At 34.9% G+C, this 20,061-nt stretch overlaps 1 protein-coding gene across 1 annotated transcript; it reads right to left on the bottom strand.

Annotated features, from left to right (window-relative positions):
• Positions 1–960: 960 nt before the first annotated feature.
• On the bottom strand, positions 961–11,441 carry LOC138306667 (uncharacterized). The gene is made up of 6 exons (XM_069247110.1): positions 7,858–11,441; positions 7,088–7,255; positions 4,465–4,632; positions 3,764–4,012; positions 3,183–3,470; positions 961–2,420 (listed from the first exon to the last, which is right to left on the bottom strand). Exons 1-6 carry the CDS (start codon positions 7,910–7,912, stop codon positions 2,398–2,400), a joined length of 951 nt encoding a protein of 316 aa, XP_069103211.1. The 5' UTR covers positions 7,913–11,441; the 3' UTR covers positions 961–2,397.
• Between the last annotated feature and the right edge of the window lie 8,620 nt (positions 11,442–20,061).

Raw genomic sequence — 20,061 nt, 5'->3', positions numbered from 1 at the left:
CCGAATAAGCTTACACCATATCGTTAAATTATACTGACATGGGGCAAACCAGTCGTTCCATTCCATTTATGCTAAACGCTAAGCAAGAGCAGAGCCTACGGATTTGTTTCCAATAGTATATGATATGTCTTGCCCAGGGGACAGAGCCCAGATACTTGCTTCCAAATTAAGTCCTCTTTTGCGATAATGCAACGAGACAGCAGGTACAACTGCAATGCCTACTCTTTTAACTAAAATCGAATGTCTAAGAATACGACCGGAAATATCTATCGAGCTGTTAGCAGCGATTTAAAAAAGGATGTGATGCATTCATGTTCATAACATTGTAATGTTATTGTGGGATGATTTTAAAGTCTATGTGGAGTTATTGTTTTAGAGGAAACGATTTTCTTCTTTTTAATACACATGTCACGGACTTCCGAAATGTTCATCAGATTCGACCTCGGTTTTGTATGATGATAAGCTTTATAATAAATGTTTATTAGTATCACTCTACATGTGAAAGTAAGTCCTTGTCTCAATTTTGAAAATAAAATGTTGGCCAGTATTCCGTATCTAGTATATATCACCATCACTTGATGAGATAATCATTTTCACAATCAATTTTAGTGGGCGAAAAAGTCTTACCTTTCCGATTGGAGTTAAATTCATTTATATACATGTACATATATATTTTTTATATGTTCCTGTGTTGTCACTGTAATTTAATCTTCACATATTACCTTGAAAAAGGCAACAATTGTAAGTTTAGCCTCGATTGGAAATAGATAATTATGATTTTTTTTGTGTTCATATTTTTTTTCCATATAATATTATAACTATTTTTGTTGTGTACGTTAAACAGATAAAATTATTTCGTTGGGGTGTATCCTTATTTTTGTCATGTCAAAAAACGCTAACCTCGAAAATTAAAACCCCAGGAAATATAATGATTTCACAGTATTTGATGAAAGAAAGAACATCATATTATAAGTTTTATTAGACAAGTTTGAATGGGACATTTTATGCATTTGCTATTACAACTAAAATAGTTTTACTTTAGGATACGCCGACATACACGTACACCAGGTGTGGCTAATGCTTGTTGTATTTTGGTTTCTCTCATGTCGAAGGTCGTGGTAACACCCAGTTTGTATTTTGTTTTCTCACATTTCGAAGGTCGTGGTAACACCCAGTTTGTATTTTGTTTTCTCACATTTCGAAGGTCGTGGTAACACCCAGTTTGTATTTTGTTTTCTCACATTTCGAAGGTCGTGGTAACACCCAGTTTGTATTTTGTTTTCTCTAATGTCGAAGGTCGTGGTAACATCCAGTATGTATTTTGTTTTCTCTAATGTCGAAGGTCGTGGTAACATCCAGTATGTATTTTGTTTTCTCTAATGTCGAAGGTCGTGGTAACATCCAGTTTGTATTCTGTTTTCTCACATTTCGAAGGTCGTGGTAACACCCAGTTTGTATTTTGTTTTCTCTAATGTCGAAGGTCGTGGTAACATCCAGTATGTATTTTGTTTTCTCTCATGTCGAAGGCATGGTAACATCTAGTATATTTTTTGCATTCTCTCATGTAAAAGGTCATGGTAGCATCCAGTATGTATTTTGTTTTCTCTCATGTCGAAGGTCGTGGTAACATCCATTATGTATTTTGTTTTCTCTCATGTCGAAGGTCGTGGTAACATCCAGTATGTATTTTGTTTAAATTTTCTCTCATGTCGAAGGTCATGGTAACATCCAGTATATATTTTGTTTTCTTTCATGTCAAAGGTCGTGGTAATATCCCGTATGTATTTGTTTTTTTCTCAATGTCGAAGGTCGTGGTAACATCCATTATGTATTTTGTTTTCTCTCATGTCGAAGGTCGTGGTAACATCCAGTATGTATTTTGTTTTCTCTCATGTCGAAGGTCGTGGTAACATCCAGTATGTATTTTGTTTAAATTTTCTCTCATGTCGAAGGTCATGGTAACATCCAGTATATATTTTGCTTTCTTTCATGTCAAAGGTCGTGGTAATATCCCGTATGTATTTGTTTTTTTCTCAATGTCGAAGGTCATTGTAACATCCAGCATGTATTTGGCCTTATATGTCTACAGTCTATTGTATTTTTACATTAACATAATTCTGCCATAGGGGGTTTAATCACTGCCTAAAGCTAAAGTACACAGAGTGAATATTTCCCAATTAATCATTATGTTTGTATAACCTATTCAATCAACTCTTAAGGCTAAATACATTATCTAAATGTCACACGTGAACTGATTGGTCAGTCGATTGCACACTGACAAATGGGACAGCCGTTTGCATCTGTCTTGTATCCTGTCATACAAACGGTGTCACAGTCAAAAACACCCGGACATAATATGATCCCGTTGTCTGGGGTGGAAGTTGGAACCGCAGACTGCTAATTAAGTAGTGTTGAATGATCTGAAATACAAATGGTATATTTTTACCACATGTTTTATTTTCAGCGCATAAATGTTCGAAATTGATTGAATATTGTAATAGTTTATACGATAGAAAAATATTATAGGAATGAAGTTTTGTTGAACGATTGGGAAATTCCGACCACACGAATTTATCTAATTTCTTGGAGCTTTCGTGTAACTCTCTAAAATAGACATAAAGTATATAGTTTTCGTGAAAATGATAAAGTCGCTGCGGAAAAAAGAACCAGAAGAAGATGGAGAATAAGAAATGGTGCAAACACAATGAGTTCCCCACTCCGTCGGGGAACTTAAGAATAAACAATTTAACACCAAATTCCAAATATTCCAATACAAAGATTGTCATCCATTACATTTCACTGTTCGAACGCCATTTAACGTTGATATTGTCATATATTGTGGTAACCGTATTCAAGGTACTTGAATTAAATAGTTAATAGAGTTATGTAGCAATAATATCAGAATATGGTCGTTTTATGTTTTAGCTCCAAACCATCGATAATAGATAAGAGTCAATCCTTATAAATCAATATAATCCCACGGAATTCGATATTTCGTAACTGTTTTGATCACGAAATTATGTCGTCGTTGTTTCAGATAATCAAAGGTGATGACATGAGATGATGTCACGAACTGTTAATCCAATACAAATGCTCGTTACAAAGAAATTTTTCAGCCGATTTGAATTAGGTGTACACTAATTATTTGTTGATTACCATTTAAAGCTAATGTAATGCCCTACCATAACTATTAAGGTCCTTGTCAGTCATACACGCGCACACTGGACATTCGTCTTTGTCCGTCTGATAGCCCGTGTCACACGACAAGGTGCACATGAATGTTGCTAAGCAAGGTTTTCCAAGAGGAGGTCGAACTGTTGTTATGGTTACCGCCTCAGTCGATCCCAAAACGGCGGACAGAGTAGTTCCCACAGAAGTATCTGATGTTGTTTCCAAGGAATCATTCCCACGTGATGTCGTTTCGGGTTTATTAGTGATAGTATTCAACGTCTGCAGATAGTTTGTAAGTTCTGGAAAAATATCAAATAAATGTTTCGTTTTCAATTCATGGTTGTCACTACAACGAAACAGCATTCATAATGTCACGAGAACAAATAAAGTTCTAGAACATGATTTTGTTTTCGAAACTTTAAAGTGAAAAATCATTATTATGTAAGCAATATCCACAGTAAACCCCAGTCAATGCTTGGTAGATTGGACGACAACTTTATCATGGAACTTTAATTCACCAAAAGAAATTAAAACTTTATTGCAATGTGAAAGTTATACAATTCCAGTCAAACAGTCAAGGACTATACTTCACCTTGGCCACAATAACAGTTAATACAGCCTTTTGAGTCGGGCAATCGTTGACACCACGGAGGTGGCGCCATACATGTATATGGGGCGGGGCCGCAGTCACCTCCGGTTTCGCTCGAGAGTTGTGGGCCGTGGGGAACATTCGGAACTCCCCCAGTGCCTCCCATGGGTCCCGAGAGACCTGCTCCACCGTGCATACTATTCGCTCCAAATATTGACGCCATTGGGTTCATCGGACCCATCTGTGAGCCTCCTAGATAGTTAAAAATATAGTTTATACAGTAATCACCTACTATATATCGAAATAAGTGAACAATACTATGGTAACTTTTGGTTTGTTACTCTTCAGACATTGATTGTAGGTCTCTAACTCAAACGAAATAATAGAGAAGCGAACAAGACGTTTCCACAGTGGATCGAGAAAACTATTTTGTGAGGTTTCCTTCTCTTCTGTAGCCTTTAAACATTGTAAGTATTGAGGAAATTGGTGAGAATGCATGATGTGAATGAATCCCCGGATGGGGAGCTTCCTGAAGTCCAAGAGCACATTGAAGATCCGCCATAGTTTGATTCTAAAACGATATTAATCTAAATCTTGATTCGGCCCTCGAGTTAATTCAGGGGAAGAACTGATGACAAGCACTCATAAACATTCACTAGAATAATTTCGTTAAATAATGATAAATAAGTAAACTTGAGTCTTACCAAATCCAGGGTTCACACCCGACATGAATCCTGCACCAGAATTTGTACCAAAGCCAGGCGCACTGGCGCCCGATAACATGTTAAAGAACGGACTAAAGGATTGTGGCACATTTTGTTGTTGATTGTCGGTACCAAACATGGGATTACTGTTCTTATTCTGTGTATTTCCTGCAAAACAAAACAGAAATATATCGCTTTGATAATATCACACCAATTAAGAATTTATGTCACTATTTTTGTTTAAATTTCATCGGGGTATGAACGGAATTTTATTTGAATACTGTGTGAATCCGCGTAGTGGATTCACACAAAAGTTTGCAAACAAAAATTTATTCATAGTCCAAATTTAAAAGATAGTGACACCAATACTTATAAATGGAGGATCTTACATAAGTGGCTATGTGATATGGAATTTATCAAACGAGTGCAATAAGTTGATATGCCAAGAGCCTTTAGGCGAGTATCAGATTATATAACGAGTGTGATAAATATCATAAATATCATATTATATAGTCACGAGTGTAAGATTCTACTCATCACATAGTCACGAGTGTAAGATTCTACTCATCACATACCTTTTATTAATTAAGCATTGAAGTCACTATTTTTTAATTTCATCGGGGTATGAAAGAAGTTTTGTTTTTGCAAACTGTGTGAATCCGCGTAGGGGATTCTCACAAAAGTTTGCCAACAAATTTTACTTCATAACCCGATGAAATTACAAAATAGTGACTTCAATGCTTATAATTAATTTCCCAGGCTACTTTATCAAATTAATTTTTTTTCAAGGGATTATTTTTTCCAAATCAATACGCAACGTTAATGTTTCTGTTGTGACATCGCGATAGCGTCGGGTTTCCGCGCCATTCGTGGAATGAAAAAAGATGAATAGGCCAATCAGGAATCAAGAAACAAAGAGAAAATTTATTATAGTGGTATGAAAAAAATCAGCTAATCTGAAATCCTGATTTAGTATAAAATCAAAATAAAATAATTACACGTTGAAAGTTATAAGTGGCATCAATACAAATCCAGAACGGCTGTAAATATGTTATTCATCACCAAAAGTTACAAACATTACAGTACTTACACTGGATATATTTGGATTTTACACGTACATATAAGAGCAAACTGAATTGTGTCAATAGGCCTACTGCTAAAAATATATTTTTCATGTCTACATTGCAGTGAAATGATTACATACCATTAAATCATGAAGCCAAATTGTAATTTACGATTTTATGCTTTACAATATAATTTGTAAGTTTAATATGGCAGGTATTTTTTTTTCATTTAAACCTTTACATTGCATACATTATGTATTGTTCCTGATGTCATCGCTTTTTTGTTGTTTTGAATTATTTCCACTACTTATTTCATCAATTACGGTTTTTTTGTTTTGTTTTTACTTTTGAACATGTTACAATTTTCGCCCAGCTTTGACACATACAACATACACGATTCCAAATACCGAAATAACGAGATCTTTCTTTTGAATGCAGAAATTAAAATCCTTTTCACGATCTAATTATAGAGAGCGCAGCGAACGGGCCCTATAAAGTGTTTCTAGCAGTACAGTTATTCAGCGCACCCAATAAGCTGTAAAAACAAAACACATGTCAATATCGATAAGACTGATTGGTCAGGGGAGATTACTCTTTCGCCGTTAGAAAGCCTTCATTTACCTGGCATATTTCTATTTAGTAACAGTTTAAAAAAACCAACAGAAAACAAACGAATGGATTAACTGCTGCGCTCTCAGAAAGGCTTTGCCTTAAATTATATTAGAGAACGCAGCGAACTCTTGTGATAGAAGTGTCTCGGTAACATTATTCTATGTAAATCATCCAATATATGTAGAGTTGGAAAACTTTCTCAAAAACCGGAAACAGGAAGTCAACACAAGATCCAGTATCGCGCAAGACAGTATCCAAAGTCACACTCTCGCGTGATTACAAAATCACACTCTCGCGTGATTACAAACAAGTAAGGCTTGGAAAAATTCAAAATGAAAACATTAGTGAAAGATAAACCTTCCAATTTATTCTTACCTGAATCAAACAATTACATTTTATCCTGAATCTTAACTAAAAAGCCGTTTTACGTGAGCAATTGCTTCGGAATTTTCCGCCTTGAACGGAGAATGACGTTGAGCTATAATTTGTAGCAGCAGACACGTATTTTTGCAGAAAGTGAAAGTAGAATTATTTTATGTTCAATATTGTTTTTCTTGTTATGAACTCAATGCCAGTAATTCAGCAAAGCTATGATTCTAATAATCAATAATTCTATAAAGGGTTTCTAGCAGTACAGTTATTCAGCGCACCCAATAAGCTGTAAAAACAAAACACATGTCAATATCGATAAGACTGATGGGTCAGGGGAGATTACTCTTTCGCCGTTGGAAATCCTTTATTTACCTGGCACATCTCTATTTAGTTAAACATTAAAAAAAAAAAAAAACCCCGAAAGAATGGATTAACTGCTGCGCTCTCAGATAGGCTTTGCCTAAAATTATTTTACAAAATTTATTATATCGTTTACATAAAGCTTGAATTATACAAACCAACCTTGATATTTAAATTTTTCTTACATGAGGTGATTCTTGTTTTTCTATGGTTACCTTGAGAACATTCACACTTGGTACAGCCCCGTTCGTCTGCTGTTTGTCTACACCACGGGGCTGGAAGGCACGACACTCTGACTCCCGAACATTCGTCACTTCCGGTGTGGGATAATGCACTTCTGGTTCTCCTCGTTATCAGTTGCGATAATAAATTTTCAAATGTCGCTGTATTGATGTAAATAACACAGAAATAAACATAGCGTTAGATAAATACACAAAAATATATATTCTTATATTCGTAAATGCAAGATAGAATGAAAGATTGATGTAAAAGGAGAAAAATTGATTCCATTGACCGATACGGTTGTATATAGAAACAATCAACTATATTAAAATATACCTTCGAAATGGCCCCTGTGTATCAGCATACTGACTTAGTTGCCTAGTTAATTATGAATTTAAAAACTAGACATATTTCTGAAAGGCAATTATCCGTAGGTAACATTGATAAAGTTTGGAAATCCAGGTTGAAATTTAGGATTGAAATGTCTTTTTTGATAATGACTAGAACAAAAACCATAAGAGTTCAAGGATTTTTAGTGCAAAATAAACCATATTTCTAAATGGTTAGTTTGGTTGGAGTTTACGCTGAATGACCTTATCTTTGATTCTATTTAGTATTGTATGATAATCTAGTCTTTAGTTATATGTATAGAACGTTAACGCAATAGCTAACTAATATCCAGCTGTTGTAATCATGCATTACCAATCTTTGACACTGTATGTAGAAGTATTTAGACGGTTGGTCTGTATACCACGTTACTTACCATTTACTAGTAATGGCCCAGAGAAGAACAGCAACAGTAATTCCAAACGATACATATTGGGAACAAATCGGTCACTGTAATGTTAAATTTGTACATTCAGTAATGTATACGAATTGCATTGACAATGCGGCTAGATTCTTTCTTTTATACATTGTATATGTATATATAAAAATGTATAATAGAGATAAAACAAAAATGAATGTATCTTTTTTCCGAATCAATAAATTCCATTATTACTGTGGGAAATGGATCTCGCACAACATGTAACGCCAATAAATCTTTCATTTTATGAATTTAATTTAACTAATCTTAGAAAAAGAGTTCATTTTTTAATTATGACCTACATTGTACATATGTGTTTTGTGTTACGAAATTACATTTTAAGGAAGACCCGTATTGCAGTTTATCAAATATGATACATATCACTCCGAAGATACATATAATTAGTTATTTTAAAATGAGTATGAGTTAGAAACCACAAATCATCAAAAACACACAAAGAACGATACCACACTTACCTTGTGTATTGCCGAGCTATAAATAGTAGTTCTGTACTGCGCTATCGTTTCATGTAACTGTATATGTCCCTCAAATATCAGCAAGGATGTGGAAAGAATGTCACCACTTTCAATAATAATTTGTTTCCAATACAATATCCTCGTTTCATGTAATTATTTTAGCTTTTGTGCAGCCGAGCTATACCTTGTGATCCATCCAGTGCTATTGTTTAACGTATCGCTGTGTTAAAGCCACGTGGTGGAACAAGGCCCCCTACAATATCATCTAGGGTTATCTGGATAGAATACCTTTACGTTAGTTGGATTTGTTTTTGTAATCAAAATTTCTCTTCTTCATGAGCTTGTACTGAATTTCTCCCTATGGGTTATCACTTAATATTCAAAGATTTAGCTGTATATAGAAGACTGTATTTCTATGTGTTCTTCTCTGTAATGCGTGCGTTTAATCTATAATTGATAGAAAAGCTTAAGTCTTATCGAGGTGTATAGTTTTATACAAACTAGTATTTTTTTAGCTCACTTAAGTCCCTAAATTTTCGCTAAAATCACTGAATTATAAATACCCTTTTAACATAATGTCTGCTCACTAATCTACAAATTGTAATAGCATATATATTGCTGCTTTATTATTATATACAATACATTAAACTAACAGTAAGACTGACCGCGTGCCTTTAACGGTTGTCCGGAGGAGCACTGGTCAAGCTATCAGGTGTGCGTTCCTATATCGCTAATATCGCTAATGCTATTTACACCTGTCCGTCTGGTCAGCTTGGTGTTTATAAACAGTTAGGGAGGATTAATTTAGAGATAAAGAGGACACAAAGATAGGGTAACAAAGTTCATGGGTTCAAAACCGTTATCAAAGCAGAAAGATGTCACATTGGTCCTATTAACTGATGAACCGTAAATTCACGTAATAAAAGAATTGAATTGATACCAACTTTCTAAGGCGGTTACTTCAGACTGCGTGTACACTGTTACTTCTGACTGTAAATACACTGATACTTGAAAATATTGAATGTTTGTTATTAGAGAGAAGTGCATTGGCCACCATTGAATCAACATGAGAATGTCAGAACACGTGATTGTTTGCCCACGACAACATATAGTTATATGTTCCTTATATACCTTATTGGTGGACATGATTAAATAGAGATAATTTGATGATACAATATTGTTATCAAATTTAACGCAAGATCACCGATAGTAATTCGCAATATTTCGTTTGCCTGCGTCGAAATCCCAATACGTATTGAAATCAACTTTAATGTGATTTGGCCCTGCAAGTAGGGCGTTAGAACTGTACCTGGTGCCCCTATTATATGATCATGAAAGGCGACTAAATCTTGGTAATTATTTTTGGTATGTATATATCTTCAAATTCTCAAGAGTGTTTTTGCACTAAACATTGACTTGTAACGAAAACAGAATTGGTATGTTGGTATATGGTCCTTTATCAATGACATCAAACTTCCACGAGTTTAAATTGTACAGATAATGACTAAACAGGTCTAATCAAAACGAATTTTGGTAGCAACAGCGGTACCTTACCAAAGAACGACACTGACCCCAAGCACGGATCACGCGTGATTGTCAAAGTTCGTGCTGACTCTGCTCGCTGATTACGTGTGATTCTCATGAAACGGATATGAAAACCTTCTCCACAATGCGTGCTATACATAGTTAAATGCCGGTAAACAAAGAGATGGCCGAGTCACACCATAGTCTCTACAAGGAGTAATTTTTATATTATGCTTTGAGATCAACATAAAGGCAGCTGGGCCACTGATTTTCCGATGTCAGTATAAAGTGATCGAATGTGGTGTGATTACTCGGTGTCTTCATCGGTATGCTTCAGAGGTATAACACTGTAAATGGACATAGGTGTCGCCATTACAAGCAGATACAACACGAATGTACCACACTCTACTCTTACAACAAGTCTATTTACATTGTAACAAGAGAGGAGAAAATGTAGCGGCCAGACCGGGATTCGAACACGGGACCCTTCGAACACTAGCCGAGTGCTCTACCGACTGAGCTAACTGGTTACCGATGATCGACCCAGTCCAATCCCGCAACACTCCTCCCTCCTTTCTCGAAGTCTTCGCCCTCGAAGACATACGATACCCTTCCAAACACCACCACCGTGGGTTATTTAGTTTGGCGCCAATTTTGTAACAGGCGAGGAGAAAATGTAGCGTTCAGGCCGGCATTCGAACCCAGGACCCTCCGAACACTAGCCGAGAGCTCTATCTACTGAGCTACCTGATCACTGATGATCGACCCAGTCCAATCCCGCTACAACATAACACAACACATTGCAAACATGGATGGCCGTCCATAAATGACCCTGACTGTTAATAGGACATTTGACCTGATTAACATAAAGAAAATGTTACCAAATGAAAAGAAATTAAGAAAAAAAGTCGTTTTTGGTTTAAATGTCATCACTTTATTGTGCGTGTTGTGTCATTGGATTATTGATGCTAATACATAATAATGAATCATAATGAATCAGAAAATGTAAGTAAGCTAAGAGCGAAGTCAATGTCAGACATATTTACAAACAGAAATGGTAACTGGTAAAGAGGCACTGCTGTACAAATTGAACATTAAGTATCTAGTGTATATGCTGTGAATCAAATTATTTCGCGTGCGATTTTCTTTCGTTAATCATTGGAATATCCTTGACTTATACGGAATACATGTTGTTGCTGCACATCCCAGATCGGGTCTCACAAATGTCCATGTTGTTTGAATTTTGAATTTGTGTTCGAACAACCAGGTAAATATCCAATCTAACGCGTACATTATATTCATAAGTAATATATATCATAAATATGACTTGTCCAGTTCGCCACATGGGATACGTTGAAGTATTAGTATCGAATACACAAACAATGTTATAATGCATGACGTATTAAATAGTTTTCACTCAAAACAAATATGAACCATATACTGTAAAATGTGTATAATCTGCACTGAAGTATCCCATGGGCTCAAGTGTTTAGCATGGTTGGTACGTCATATGGATTTTGCCGTTGCAATCAGTTGGATCACATAAACCAGATAAGAGCTATACCAAGAAAACTGACTGCGCTCTGAAAGCCTCCGCTCGTGCATCCTTGGTTAGGGCTGACATCTACAAATAATTAATACAAACAGTAGGTGTATTAATGTAGATATTGAACTATTCGAGTAAATATAAGCGTAAACACTAAAGTTATTTGTTTAGATAGATCATATAATGGACCTTACTCTCATTGAATCACTCGGAGTTATATTGGATATTCTTAAATATTAGGAAATTATGGTAAATCGTGTTGGTTTTAGAATGAAAATATATGTTTATGTGTACAAGAGATTCATTAGCCTTAATTATCACCTGAGGTTTTAAATACTACACTAAAGTTTACCTCTATGTAACCTGTCAAAAAGTGCTTTGTTCACGTTAGTCGGTACGTATTTTTACAGGCTACATATCTATATCAGGCACCAAAATAATAAATCACCAATCAGAAACATTTTGTTCTAGTAGTAAGTAAAAATTATTGTTTAACTTTGCATACAGATACTGAACTACAATTAAGGAGTATGTAGAATAAACACATTTTTGTGAATTTTGAGTATGTTGAATTAATACTTAAGTATTTCAAAATACCAATTATTAAATTGTGAAAAAAATAATCACACGAACACTTATTTTTTTGCTTGATTTAGAAAGAGAATATTTGTTGATATACAAAATATTTAATAAAGTAAATAACGGATTTATTTCTCTGTGTATTTTATAAATGATTGAAGGTAGTAAACTGGAGCATTTTATAACTAATATCAATAGAAAACATGTATTGCTTTTATGAGAGGAACTAAGGTATCATTTTTCATAACTGCTACATCTGTTGTTGTTTTTTCAAAGATAACATTACAATAAATTTATGCAAACATTCTTAAGTATGAAACAACCCATCAGAAAAATATGTCCTTTTATTTTTTGTTCACATGTATATGGCGAAAACGGCAAAACATCTCATGAAATCCAATCTTTTGTCATACGTTATGCATGGCAGCTAATGCTCAACACATGAAAGTTTACTTTTTCATTTTTACTGTTTCTTTAATTTCCGTCTATGGTATGAATACCCATTTTCAAAAAGTCTATGTGAGAAAAAAAGAGTTTAGTGAAGGAAGATTTTGACTTCTCTGGGGTATACATCTAAAATATATTGCATAAGAAAATAATGACTTAAATCCGTGTTTTACGAAGGGTCGCGTCGAGAAATCGTACCAGAATAACTGGCAGTGATGTTCATATACGTACCGTTGGGTGTTTGACCATGCTGTAGACGAATGTGGAAAGCTGTCAAGTTTGTGCCACTGCAATCCACATAGCTTTTTTCTGTCACCTTGAACATGGCAGATGCAGGGTATAGGCATTCGCGTTCACTACCAAATTCTGAAAATTGTCGAATAGCCTTCGGTTTCCAGTACGAGTTTCCACTGTTGTTAATTATAAATACAGTAGAATTTTCGTTTTTCTGTGCAAAACCTGCAAAATGACAAGCCACAGTAACGCTTTCACTAGACGATGTAAATCTGGGCCATGCAAACACCTGGTTCATCATATTTTTGTAGTCCGCTTGAGGAACATTCACCCCACGATATGTCATCGATTCACACTGTTTAAGATCTGTCCATTGCGATAAAATGACGTTCAGCATTAATGCGTAGGAACCAAAGAGAGAATTTGGATCATGTCTGAAATTTCTAAGTATTAAATTAGTCTCATTATAAAACACAATTTCCTGTGTACAAATTTATGACACTAGTATAGAATTCGTCAACAGTTTTAGCGAGGGAAATTTTGCCGGTGCCACAACCTTTTTTGGTTAGATCATCAAGAATAACTTCTTTCTGTTGTTGCCATTTGTCTTGTCTTTTGTTGTAAATTTCTTGCATAACTTGACTAAAGGTTAGTGTGTTTATATCAGAGTCCATAAACACTTTATCGTGGCGTTTGATGGCTTCACGGAACACAGGATTTCCTCTATTCTGTAGCTCTGTACCCATAATCTCTCGTTCGAATGACAAAGAGTTTGTCGATCTTTTCATCCGTTTATAAATGTTCCTGTCATCACTGTGTACCATCCGTGGTTCCCGTAACGCGTCATTGGACTGCATACTTGCCCCCAATGCCGTGGACACAAAACACAATAGAACTGATGCAGTGATGAGCGATGGCATTGTCACAGATACGGAGGGTCGGTCCTTGGATAGAGATCACACGCTCTTGCGGGACAGGGATACTAGTCCGTACCCACTAGTTATATAATGTAATGCAGAGTGCACTTTAAACGACGGCTTATTGAATAGCACTTTTTTTCTATATCTGAATGCGATTCCACGAATTTTATTTACGGAATGCTTCGCAGAAAGACCGGTGTATTACTTGGTACGTACCAGTTCGTTTAATACTTTACAATGCTAGCATGCATTGCCAATAAACTAGGTCCAGGTTATGGCTTTTAGTACAATCATGACCGTTTTAACAATCAGGCTGATCGGATTGACTGTTTTAAATGTCTAATTGGTTATTGCGCCACATGCATTAGGATCACATTTGAATGTCGGTAATGAAATATGTGATATCCCACAAATCGTTTATAAGCATTGAAGATAAGAACACTGTATTGTTCATTTCCAGTCGGTATTTACCATGGAGTCAATGTGCCTCGGTGTCACAAAGGCGTTTGTATTCTCAAGGTCTGTTTTGTTAAGTCCTATAATACGGTTAACATATATCAGATCTGGTCTATAAATAACACAATAGTACAGTATCTATTTTCCAGATAAATGTAGTGTATTTCAGAACCTTCAGATCATGTCAAGTATATATAAAATATATTGTCAATGAATAATTATATAGTTGTTATTGATAACGATCAAAACGTTATGAAACGTGCAGCGACCTTGGAGGCGAAACCTAAATACAGCTAAACACGCACATAATTATGGACATGATTGGAGAGGAGCATTTACGCATTTTTGTTTAAAGTTCGTAGTCAAAATTACAATCAAATAATATAATCCCGATATCAGTCTTCTATGCGATCGTTGGATAAAGAATTGGAATTAGCATACGCCTTATGATTCCATTCACCCGATGAACATGTGAAAAAATCATTACTTTGAAAACAATGAAAAACTGAAATTGATATCAATGATAATGTTTGATACAAAGTGCATCATCGGCGGTGCCTGCGTACCTTTGGAGATTTCACGAATTGATTCCGTTTTCAAATGAGAGTCGCTTGAAAAATTACTTTCATGCAAAAAGTGCTTGAATCAGTTCATTTTTTTTATTTGTTGTTGTACATATAGTTATGTTTCTATTAACAACGATTGTCATTTCGGCGGCCATTTTCGATTTTATTGTTTATTTTTTTACATCTTTTTTTTCTTAATTTCTAAACGCCCTTCCTTGAATGATTGGCTGATGCAAATTATACTTTAACTCAAGCTCATGGAGAAAGTCGCATATAATATAAAGAACTTATACCTTCATATTTAGCAGGTTGAAAATAATACTACATGCACAGGTTCTCTCTGCTCTGTTTTTGGTCGGCATAACTTACAGATAACTCAACAACATTAAATTTGTTTGTCGATAAGAGCATTTATTAACTAAATGCCAATACTAGAGAAAAAATTTGTTTCATAGTATTACATATACCATTTAGTATATTCCTAATCTTTTATAACAACACCAAAAGATGGGGAAAAAACTATTACACAACGCCACAAACTTGAGTGCAAATAACAGTGCTCAAGTGCCCCCATCCAAGAGAGAACCTGTATAAAACTTGTTGAAATAACCGCATGAATTAAATATGAAAATGGTAATGAAAAATCCAAAACCTAACACGCTGCTTCAGACAGTCAATCAAGGCAAAACAATAGGTAAATACGCTAAAAATATACAAACTTGGATACAAAACAATGAATCAGCAAAGATTACAGCTGTGCTGACTCGGACATTCAACATCACATAAATCTCAATAAAACTCATATTAAAGATCATATATAAGGATGATTGAAAAATTGTGTCACGACGCTTCAAAAGTTAATCCACAGATTCCACTTTAAGGAAACACTACAAAAAGTGTAAGGTCAAGGCAAGATAAAAAATGCGTCATGCTGCCTCAGACAGTCAATCCGCATTATGTAAAAACACCATAAAATCATGGAAAAGTCGTGACAAGTGACTAAGCATAATTTGTATCATACTAAGGTCTCAAACATACCTGACCGTAGTTGTTTCAAGGCAGTGACCATAGCACCTCTCAAGTTATTGTAGTATTTTTGTATTGCCTTGATCATTTAAATGCACCCCGTCGTGAACATAGACACGCTCGAACTGCCAGGTGCCCGAAAACTAGTCAACTGATACAACTTGACACCGTCCATATCCCGGAAATAGCTGTCCAAACGTCGATTCAATTCATCGGCCCTATGGTTAAACCAAACAGTGTCCACCTCATAACGCACAGGTCTGGACGGAGGGTGTCGATGCAGTACTTGTAAAACAACCACTTGCCTAACCGAGTACTTATAACGAAGTTCCATAACTAACTCCACATAATTACGAAAAATCTTATCAACTGTCTGATGTGCATCACATAAATCGTTGGAAGCTGTTTGTAACATTACAATGTCAGGTTTAAATGTCTCTACCACCGACAGACCCGTACTCTTTATTCTGTGAAGACGTGCACCGCCATAACCTTTACATAACACTCGCACGTCCCCGGGGGTTAAATTAAGGTTCTCCGTTACCCGAATGTCATCGGAATGTTGAATAAATGAAGAAATACGTCTCACAAACGAATGTCCGAGCAGCAAAATCTTAGCAACCATTACGATGGAGTATACGAATCGTATTCAGGACCCCGAGCCCCGAAAATCCTTTGTTTACTATTGGCGGGTTCACCGAGTACAACTTCAGTCAAACTCGAAAAGTACTTACAGCTCAAGCAGGAATCAAATAACGTAATCAGTCCGCTCACTGGTCTGTATAGAAACCTTGTAGGTCCGCTTTAAGAACTTCAAAGTCGTTAAATCGAACAAATAAACCCAAATATTATTGTGATGCACAGTCGTACATAAACTTTTCTGAAAAAAATATTACCGCTCGATTTCGGTCTAATTATAAAAGTTTAATTTAAATCGAGCGGTCATATTTTTATAAAGTACATCTTATATATTCAACATTATAAAGTGTAATAGTCTGATAATATAACTTGTTATAACCGTTAATTTTATGTCACGATGCCACCGATTCGATGCTATACAAAGCTAAGAAATGGCACAAATAAGCCATTATTTTACCTGGATATAACATTTGAAAACTGATTATGGAAAATTACGTGTAAAGATTCCACTTAAATTACCCTTTAGACAATCCATGATTTATATTGTTCTAGTGGGAAATATTGCATCAAAATCTATCTTTCCATCGTCAAGTTATCTTAGCTTCAATAGTCGTTTGAGGCAGATATTCAAGCATAAATTTGAATTTGGCGCCAAAATTGTAGCCATGAAAAGCGTCTTCGTGACAACGATCTAAGTTGATAACTTCAAGTTGATCACAAAAATGTCGGTAAAATCGATGTCATCCTACACAACTGTATGCCTTTGAATGTTTTTTGAGGAGATATCTGCATATCTAATACATGCGATATATATTTATAATCCAAGTAAACTCAAACAGATTTTTTGGATTACCGTAACTTTAAAGGTAGGTTTCGCCCAATGAAATATAAAGACTACGAAATTGAAATTTATCCTGTACATAGATATAATCTTTAGAGCATTTTCAATGCATACAGCGAACAATATGGGTGGTCAGTTGCCTAGCTTGACCAGGAAAATACTCCTCTAAAAATAGAGCGAAGTCAAGCTTTACATAGAACATGACGTATTTTTTTCCAAAACGAGGCCGCAGCAACAAACGGAAGCGTGCAACAAAAAGTCAGATGGCAGTGACAGTTTGCCATGGCATGTTAAGTTAAAAAAACAACAAGAAAAAATCGAAGTAAGATGGACTGTTTATACATATCATATATGCTAAAACACTTCACATGTTACTTACATACGCTCGCTAGCTTAGTACACTAAACATACATGTAGTTTTAAATACTTGGACATGTTGTTTGATTATAATGGAAAATTCTATAAAACGCAGAAACATATAGCAGAACAGGGAAGAAAAGCTTTATTTTCATTATTTTCGTCTTTAAGAAATCATTGTCTGAATACAGAAACTTTTGGCTCTGTATTTGATTCGCATATTAACAGTATACTAAGTTATGCGTCTGAAATATGGGGGTTCCATAAAGCCCCGGATGTAGAAAGTGTCCATTTAAAATTTTGTAAACAAATATTAAAGGTAAGGAAATCTACCTGTAATCATCTAATATACTGTGAGTTAGGACGGTTACCTCTAATTGTATGTAGAAAATTAAAAGTGTTTAAATATTGGCTGAAATTAAAGCAAACGAATAATTTGATATTGAAAAACATGCTATGATGAATGTGTGAGGCAAAATGATGTTTGGATAAGAAATGTAAAAAACGAGTTAGCAGTCCTAGGACTTAATTACATGTTTGAATCTTCATTATCTTTTCATGTTGCGTTTTAAAATATTAGAACAGAGACTAATTGATACTTCAAAACAAAACATATTATCAAGTGTAACCACGTCCCCTAAAGGATTTTTATACCAACACCTTATAGATAGTCATTGTATACAATTTTATTTGTGCAAACCTATCGAAAATAAATACAAACAAATGTTAACCAAGTTTAGGATATCTGCTCATAAATTAAATACAGAAATAGTGAGGCATCAAAATGTGGTAAGAAGAAACAGAATTTGTAACAAATATAATTTAAGGGATATAGAAGATGAGTTATGAGTTTTTATTTTGATTTGTCCATTTTATATTGATCTCAGGCGCCGATTAATTAAACAATATTATTACAGGAAACCATCGATATTTAAACTGATACAATTGCTTAGTATTGAAAAAGTTATCAAATTTAGGGAAATACTTGTATCTAGCTTTTAAGAGACGATGATCGAAAATATATGTAAAGTTGATATTACGTTTACATTTGATTGTATAGCGAATTTTGTATATTATGTCATTCTCCACTGTCTAACTGCATTGTCAATATATCTACAAAGGTAATTATATATATGTATACATGTTTTGTACCTATAAGTCTAAGGGCTTTTGGTTAATAAAAGATAAAAGTTAGTCTGCGGCTGTATGTGCGCAGGCATATGTGTTGAAATTTAACTCACCACGTGCAACGCCGTTACATGAGTCCCAACAGATCCGGGCAAGTTCCGCTTGAGATTTGGCTTCTGTTTCTTCTATTGCTACATGCCATCTCTGAATTTAATTTCCTATAAATATCCAAGGGTGCTACCGATTCCATTATAATTTCCTCCACTTTGTTGCCGATTCAGATATATTTTTTTTTTATCTCACACACTTTCGTTCAGCCATTCTGTTTACTTTTAGTGCGTAACAATGCGCATGCGCGAAACTTCGACTACACAATCCATCGCAGCTACATTTGCATACTATTTTGTCTGACGGACACCGTAATAAATCAAGGATTTCCTTCAAATTTGTATTCAAGACACATTTGTTCAATCTCAAACGTATAAAGAAATTAAATTGAGGTATTCTTTTATATATATTTTTTCATCTTTTCTTCCGTTTATCGGATTTTACAAAAAATATTTATTTGGTTGGGCGAAACCTACCTTTAAGCCTAAGAAAAAAATCTCTTCTGAATCCTCGATCTTCGTTCAGCTGATTACTGAAGATAAAAAAATAATTAGTCTATGCCTACATGCACATGTTTAGTTTCTATATTACAGATATAATATTGTTGTTAACACTAGCTTATATGTGTTTTTTCGTAAGATAGTATTTGACCAATTGAATCAGAGTACTTCCATGCATGCATGTCTTATCGTACATGTACACTGTAAAAAGTTGTTTCCCGAACGCGTTAGTGCTTATTGTAGATCATATTAACTAACATGAAACATGTAGACATCTATACATACGCAATGTCCATGAAATATACTGGCTTGTACAAAGTGATCGAAAAGTATGGATGGGGCGATGAAGAGATGAAAATATTTATAACTGTTATATCTGTAGATTTATACTAGAGGATTACTCGGCAAAATTGGAATATCTTGATTTACTTATGCATCTTCCTTAAAACACATACAAGTATATTAAGTGTCAAATATGTCGGAGATGAACAGAAAATGTTTTAATCACTTGTTATGAAATCACATTTTATTCAGTACAAGACCTATCAGCTTATATCAGTCCGTTTGTATGAGTTATGTAATTTGCTTCTCAAAAGATGCATGTAGCTTCATGTTATATTGGCCTAGCCAAATTAAAACATCTGACAACATTATTTTTCTAGTTTGTCGAAGCTAGATCCGACGCCTACCGTACAAACTTTGATTTTCACCCGGTATCAAGCGTTCAGCAAACCGATCTAAGTACAATATTGACAAATACGCCGTTTATCGACTAAACTATCCTGATTTTAACGTTTAAAGGTAAGATATCGTCA

The sequence above is a fragment of the Argopecten irradians genome, chromosome 13, assembly GCF_041381155.1.
Source record: "Argopecten irradians isolate NY chromosome 13, Ai_NY, whole genome shotgun sequence".
Classification (NCBI taxonomy): Eukaryota; Metazoa; Mollusca; class Bivalvia; order Pectinida; family Pectinidae; genus Argopecten; species Argopecten irradians.
Note: the sequence above shows the minus strand (reverse complement) of the source record. Positions and strands in the feature narration are given on the sequence as shown.

What these genes read in the sequence shown, in the direction of transcription:
- LOC138306667 (XM_069247110.1), bottom strand. Translation starts at nt 7,912, where the DNA reads ATGTATCGTTTGGAATTACTGTTGCTGTTCTTCTCTGGGCCATTACTA. An exon ending in TGGGCCATTACTAGTAAATG is followed by an intron (nt 7,256 to 7,857) that starts GTAAGTAACGTG and finishes ACATCAATACAG; the next exon opens with CGACATTTGAAAATTTATTA. An exon ending in GGGTGTGAACCCTGGATTTG is followed by an intron (nt 4,013 to 4,464) that starts GTAAGACTCAAG and finishes TTAACTATCTAG; the next exon opens with GAGGCTCACAGATGGGTCCG.